The following is a 6695-nucleotide window of genomic DNA, read 5'->3' as shown; positions in this document are numbered from 1 at the left end:
CCCTGCTATCCCAGCCCTGACCCCACCCAGCTCTGCCCGTGGCCCTGTAGGATTCCTGCCACAGGCCACTCTCCCAGTGCTGCTCTACGCCCAGCTCTGCCGGGCCTGCTCCAGCCTGGCTGTGGGGGCAGGAGTGCGGCTCACTGAAGGCTTCTGGGTAATTACTACAGAGTGAGGGAGATGCAGGAATAGGGGCAGTGAGGAATTGAGTGACAGATTGAGTGGGCCAGGCTGGGGGCTGTGCGGCTCCCGGGGGCTGGGAAGGAACCTGCTCCGCCAGGTTGGGGAGCCATCCTGCAGGGCTCCCGCATGCCCACCCTCCTAGGAGAGCTGGCTGGTGGGCCTCCCCAAATCCCCCCATACTGGGGGGCACTGCCCCTTGCAGAGCACAGCTCCATGGCACACAGCGCCCCTGGGTGGGGTCCTGGGACCTGCCCCCTGTCTGCAGGGGAACTGCCCCCCCCCCCATCACGCTAAAAGGGGCAGGATTCAGCCCAGCGGGAGATGGGCAGACGGGCACCCGGCCGTGCTTCCCGGTGCCGTGTGAGGGTGACGCGGGGTTCCCGCTCAGCCGGGCTCAAACCACATGACCCCACCTCCCTGGCTGACGCCACTCCCTGCCGCTCAGGCAACCTCCGCACAGGAAGCTGAGCCCCGGCAGCTCGCGGCTGGGTTTTGAAAGTCATATTTCCTCCGGCTCGTGCTCTCTCCCCCACCGCCCGGCCCCACACGTCCCCTCGCCGTCCCCCGGCGGCATGGCCGAGCAGGAGAGCCTGGAGTTCGGCAAGGCCGACTTTGTCCTCCTGGACCAGGTGACCATGGAGCACTTCATGGAGAACCTGAAGCTGAGGTAACTGGGCACTGGGGTCGGAGGCCCCTGGCGGGAAGGCGGAGGGCGGGCAGGGCGGAGCAGCGAGGAGAGCTTGGCCTGAGGTGCTGCCGGCTCGCACAGGCCTGGAAGGGCTGTAGTAGGTCAGGGTACAAGTGGCAGGTTGCCCAGCTGCAGCAGAAAGCAGCGCTGGTGTTTCAGCAGGAGGCACTCTGCAGCCCATCAGCACCAAGCCTGGCGCTAGGGGGCGCTGTGGTGCCGGAGGGACCGTCTGCCCGGGGAGGTAGGATACCTAGAACCTGCTGGCTGGCGGGCAGTAAAATTCCCATGGTGCTTTTCTTGTGGGTGAACCCTGGCGTCCGGGCTGAATTCCAGCGTGGGGTTTTACGCTGTGCTGCCGGACTGTCCCCTGGCCGTGCCAGCAGGATGTGGGACCCTTTTGGCACTCCCCATTTCAAGCTGTTTTTTTAGCCAGGTCCCGGTGTGGTGCTAATCTGGGACTGTGCATCCCCCACCAGAGAGGAGCAAAGCAGCCCCCCTGCAGGTGGGGCGCGTGAAGGGCTTGTGGGATCCTGTCGATCTATACATGTGGGGTGGGAGGGAGGCCGGATTAGAGCCCTGCAGCTACAGCTTCACACCCACAGATCTCTGCCGTGGGAGCTAAAGGAGAGCTCCCTCAGCTAGTGCTTGTAGTAGTCCCTTATACTCTGGGCTGCCTGTGAGAACTGTACAGCACCTAGCACCTGCTCAACACAGAAAAACAGCAAGAGATGGGCCCAAACCTACCCCTGAAGGCTGGGGAAGCTCCAGTCTGGGTCTGGACTGGTCTTTCTCTCCTCATAGGGGATGTTACACACTCCGGGAGGGGGACGGGTGTCCTAAATGTAACTGCATCTGATGTGTGAAGGCAGAAATCTTCTTGTCTTTAGGCAGCCGCTCAAAGCAGATGGGGGAAGAACTGGTAGCTGGGTGGGGGTGGGGGGCTTGTCCCAGGGCAGGGGAGGGTGTGACAGCTTGTGAAGATGAATTTGTCCAAACATGGTTGCCAGGGGGGCCCAGAGGAGCCAGCCGGGCCTCAGGAGATGCTGGGGGTCCAGAAGGGAGGAAGGCTGCTGGGATAGGCCTGGCAGTGCTAGAGCCTCATGCTGAAGGGTGCTGTGATTGCAAAGACAGAGAGAGCAAGGAAGAGAAACTGCCATAGGCTGGTCTCCAAAGGCACTGAGCACCCAAAGGTGGGGACAGCCCCTTTCCAGATCAGGCCATTGTGCCGTTATGAGTGTGATATAATATCTCATTGAAAGGTGTCAGGGCCAGAAAGAGTTAATTAACTCAGACTGACCTGACCCATGGCCAAACTTTAGTGACTGGTTAAGAAGATATGTAGATGAATAGAGCTTTGAAATGCAAGTCTGTTAGAGGTAGAAGGGGAGATGTTTGCTCAGGTCTTGTGATGTGAGCAAACAAGTCTTGTCTATTGCTATAGCTTTGATTCAAAGATCAAAAAAGAAATATTAACATTTAGGAAGACACTTGAGTGAAATAGTATTATTGTCTCTATGTCTCTTTGAAGGTTGTGGTAACCTGTATCTGAACTGTTTAATGGATAAATTACCCTGTGCTAATTGCCAGGATGTTTGGGAGAAGGAGGGTTAAGCCTATTGTTTTCTCAGGCCAAAAGGCTGCTGGAAATGTATAAGAACCCTGGGACACGATCCTTCATCTCGGATCTGCTTTGGGTTTCAAGAGGGGGAAACCTTAAGCCATAAGGATTGAGATCCCCAGTCACTGACTGGAGTCACCCTGAATATGGACATTGGACTATAACCTATGGACTATTTCTAAAAGGACTTTTGGCAACTATAAACTCACCTCTGCTATGTATCTGAATCTCAAGAATTAAAGTCAAATCTGTCTGTATATTGATCTTTTAACCAACACTCTCTCTCTTTTCTTTTTAAATAAATTTTAGCTTAGTTAATAAGAATTGGCTATAGCGTGTATTGTGGGTAAGATCTAAGTTATAATTGGACCTGGGTAGGTGGCTGATCCTTTGGGATTGGAAGAACCTTTTCTTTTATATGATGAGAGAAGATTTTCAGTAATCATCATCATATCTGACGTGTGTCTGGATGGAGGCCTGAGGCTGGGCTCTTTAAGGGAACTGCGTTGGTTGGACTCTGAGTAACCAGTGAGGTGCTATAGAAGCTGTTCTGTGCTGGCTTGGTAGATCTAAGTATTGGATTATCCACCAGCGTTTGGGGTTTGTCTGCCCCGTTTTGTTTGCAGTTCACCCTAATTGAGTAACCTCAGCTGGCTCCCACGGGCAGCACCGTCACAGCCATGTAATCCTGTGTGGTAACAGGGACTGTACCCAGTCCCTGGTGAACAAGGGGTTAACGTCCACTCAGCTGCCCCATCCCCTTGCACGGCTCTCCAGGACACACAGGATCCTCTGGGCAGGCAGGAGGTCGTGCCCTGGGCTGGGCTGAGCCCCCAGCAGGACGGGTGGCCTGTTATGTGTAGTGTGGTCGTGTCTGCCAGCCCCAGTGAGGACTGGGGTGTCATTGTGCTGGGAGCTGTACATGTGCCATGAACCAACAGCTGCGTCGCCAGCTGAACTGGCCGGGCCATGGGCCCTATAGCCCCGTCGGCTGCATGTTTCTCAGCCGTTGTTTCTGGTCCCTTTGGGACTGTAACCAACCCCCAGAGCTGAGCTCCCTTGTTGGCAGCGTGTTCCTTTGTGTCCCCTCCCTTCGGTGTCCCCCTCGGGAGTGTGTCCGAGATGCAGCTCTGAGCTCTCCCAGCCCTGGCATCAAGGCAGCTGGCTGAGAAAGCATCGCAGCCGCAGTTAACAATCCTCTAACCCCTCCCTTGGGAGGTAGCTCAGTATCATGATCCCCCCTTTTACGGATGGGGAAACTGAGGCAGAGGGCGGGGCAGGGATTTGCCCACGCTCCCACAGTGTGTCAGGAACACAGGTGGACTCAGAACCCCACCTCACGTGTCCTAGTCCGGTGCTTCCTGCTGACCTCTCGGTAAGCTCTGTCTCCCCAATCTCTGGTGAAGTGGCCTTTGAGTAGCCCCAGCAATTGGATTGGAGCCAAGGTCCAGCTAGTCCAAAGGATCCTGTCTCTGGCGAGAGCCAGCAGCAGCTGCTGCAGAGGAAGGTGTAAGAACAGTGCAGGAGCTGAGATGGGATAATCTGCCCCCCACCCCGGTCTCAGACCTGGCCTCTGATAGTTACAGGTTGGCTTCGATCCTGGAGCAGGAGGGGTTCGATCCCTTCCAGATCTCTTTTTGAGCATTAATGGCAAGGCTTCGAAACAGCCAGCCTACGCCTGCCAGCCCTGCTCTGAAATGGAAGGCTTGTTCTCCAGAATCTGTGCTTTCCTTTTCTTAAACAAAGGCCGTCTCAAGCTGTTCTGGCTGCAAAGAAACCCTCAAATCTGTGACCCGCGCGTAAGCCGTGCGGAGCTGAGTCTGGCAGAGACTGTCTCGGAGAGGTGTGAACTTTCCCACTCATCTGGGGCAGCGGATAACTCAGATGTCCAGTGATGATAATTGATATGGCAACACTGTTAATGATTTCATCTCCTGTGTAAGGATGGAGCCGGAGGGTTACAGGGCAGCATGATTCGCTGAGTGACAATGTCTCATTTGGGTGGTGTGGGTTAGGTCCCACAGCTTGACTTTTCCCCACTCAGGGAGCTAGGCGCATGGAGCCCAGGGTTGCCGTGAGGTCCGTGACCGGATGTTGAAAATGGGGTCTCATTTTGGTGATGCTGATGGGTGGAGCTTATTTTGGGAGCGGAGCTTGGAAGAGCTCCAATCTGATCCTAGGTGCACTGTGATAACCTTGGACGTTCTCCATAAAACCCCCTCCTTAAACTGTGCTAAGCTCTCGGCCTCAGCAACTTCCTGTGGCCATGAGTTCCACTGGCTCATTACGCTTTGTGTGAACACGTGTTTCCTCGCATCTGTTTTGGATTTGCCACATTTCAATCCCTTGCTCTTGTGTTGTGAGGCAGGGAGAACAGCAGCTCCCCATTTAGCTTCTCCATCCCAGGGGGTCAGCCGTACATGACACGCTCAAAGGCACCACCATCGATAGTGCCTTAAGCATCATCCTTGTTGGTTTTGCTAAGGCGGCTCCTTGCCTGCCTCATGCTCCGGCTGAGCCGCTGGGCAGCTGATCGTCCCCACTATCTAAGATACCGGTGTCACCATGGAAAGGGAATGTTCCAACAATAGAATCCAGGGGTCAGTAACGTGTCGTCATCCCATCCAAGCTGGCTTTAGGATTTTGGGGGGACAGCTCATCTCCCTTCCTTCCCTCCAACTCCCCCCTCCCCCCACACACATTCGCTCATCCTCTTCCTCTGAACTCAGCCAGATCCTTGTGCTTTCCTCCTTGGACCAGGGGCTTCCCTCGGGATGCCTTCATTTCTTCTCTGGGCTCCCCCACCAAACCGGCGCTGCTGTTTGTGCCGATATCCCACCAGCTCCGTCGGGGCTGGCTGCCACCCCTGTGTGGCCACCCTGAGCGAGAGGCCCTCCAGGGGCTGGGAGCTCTGCAAAGGGCAGCCAGCCCTGGGAAAACAGCTAGGTGCTGTGTTACGTCCTGGCTCGTGTGCACCAGACCCGCTCAGCTGTGTGTCGGATCACAAGCCCCTCATACTGCTGCAGCTGAAGGAGATCCTCCCTGGCCCAGGGAGACTGAGCGCCTTTGAGTCTCAGGTCTCCTGGCACAGAAGAGGTGCACCCTGTCTAAATCTGGTTAGAGATGGGATTGCAGCTAGGGTCAGGAGATAATGAGGCTTGGAAGCCAGGAAGGGGTGACTCAGACCAACTGGACACACCGGGAGCAGGAGGTGGGCTTCCGGCGAGGAGCTTAAAGGAAGAGCCCTGTGGGCAATCGGGAGGAATTGCCCACAGCAGGGAGGCAAGGGAGTGCTTGCTGGACCAGGCGACCGGTGAGCTCCCTGGATAAAGGGACAGAAGGTGAAGGACGTGGGACAGGGAGATCTGTTACCCAGACTATGGGGCCTGTGTCTCTGGAGCCGGGCACAGGAGAGCTAGCCCTGCAGGGTGGCAGCGTGTGGGTGCAGTGATGGCTGCCGCTGTGGAGTGCTGGGGCTCGTCTCCATATTGCTTGCGGCGTTGGCCAAGACATCCAGGTCAGGACCCGCTTTGCCTGGCTCTCACCCGGTTCTCACTTCTCTCCTTGCTGAAGCACAGAGCCGGCAGGTGGGGAGCAGCCAGGTTTGCTCTGAGTCACACCCTTCCGGGCTGGCCCAGTTCTCACGGGGAGGGAGTTCCTGGCTCTCCGCCTGTTTACAAGAAAGAGCTGGTTTCACCACTGCGGAGCAGGCTCCCGCTCCCGACACACGTCTCTCCCGTCCCAGGGAGAGCCGGCTTTGCCGCTGATGGGGCCCCCAAGCCATCCTTCTCCTGTGACCCCAGAATCCTCGGCCCCCCTCCGTGTCCCAGAAGCCTTTGCACTCCGTCGACCCCTACGCATCCCAGAAATGCTGCAGTCCATCAGAATGTGCTGATTGTTGTCCATGCTAGCCAAGGGCCAGGCCATCGGGACTAGGCTGGATCAGACCCAAGGTGCGTGTAGTCTGGTCTGTCTCCGGCGCCAGCTACTGCAGAGGAAGGAGTGAGAAGCCACAGTTGCAGGATGTGGGATAAGCCACCCCTGAGTAGCTCTCCTCTGTTCCTGATAGGTCGGCATGCCTGCAAGTGGGACAGCCCCATCCGTCAGCAACCCCTTGGGTGGATTCGGTGTCTCCTGGGACCTCACCCTTAGGCCTTGGCTACACTCGGGACCTCAGAGCACTGCCGCGGCAGCGCTGCCGCGACA

At 56.7% G+C, this 6695-nt stretch overlaps 1 protein-coding gene across 1 annotated transcript in view; it reads left to right on the top strand.

The window, feature by feature from the left end:
* The first annotated feature begins 755 nt into the window (after positions 1-755).
* MYO1G (myosin IG) overlaps positions 756-6695 on the top strand; it is a 61914-nt gene continuing 55974 nt past the window's right edge. Inside the window, 1 exon segment of the mRNA XM_026652119.1 lies at positions 756-850. Within this exon segment, the coding sequence (XP_026507904.1) occupies positions 756-850 (95 nt within the window).

The sequence above is a fragment of the Terrapene carolina genome, unplaced genomic scaffold, assembly GCF_002925995.2.
Source record: "Terrapene carolina triunguis isolate 2854851 unplaced genomic scaffold, T_m_triunguis-2.0 Scaffold111, whole genome shotgun sequence".
NCBI lineage: Eukaryota > Metazoa > Chordata > Testudines > Emydidae > Terrapene > Terrapene triunguis.
This window is presented reverse-complemented; position numbering and strand designations above follow the sequence as displayed.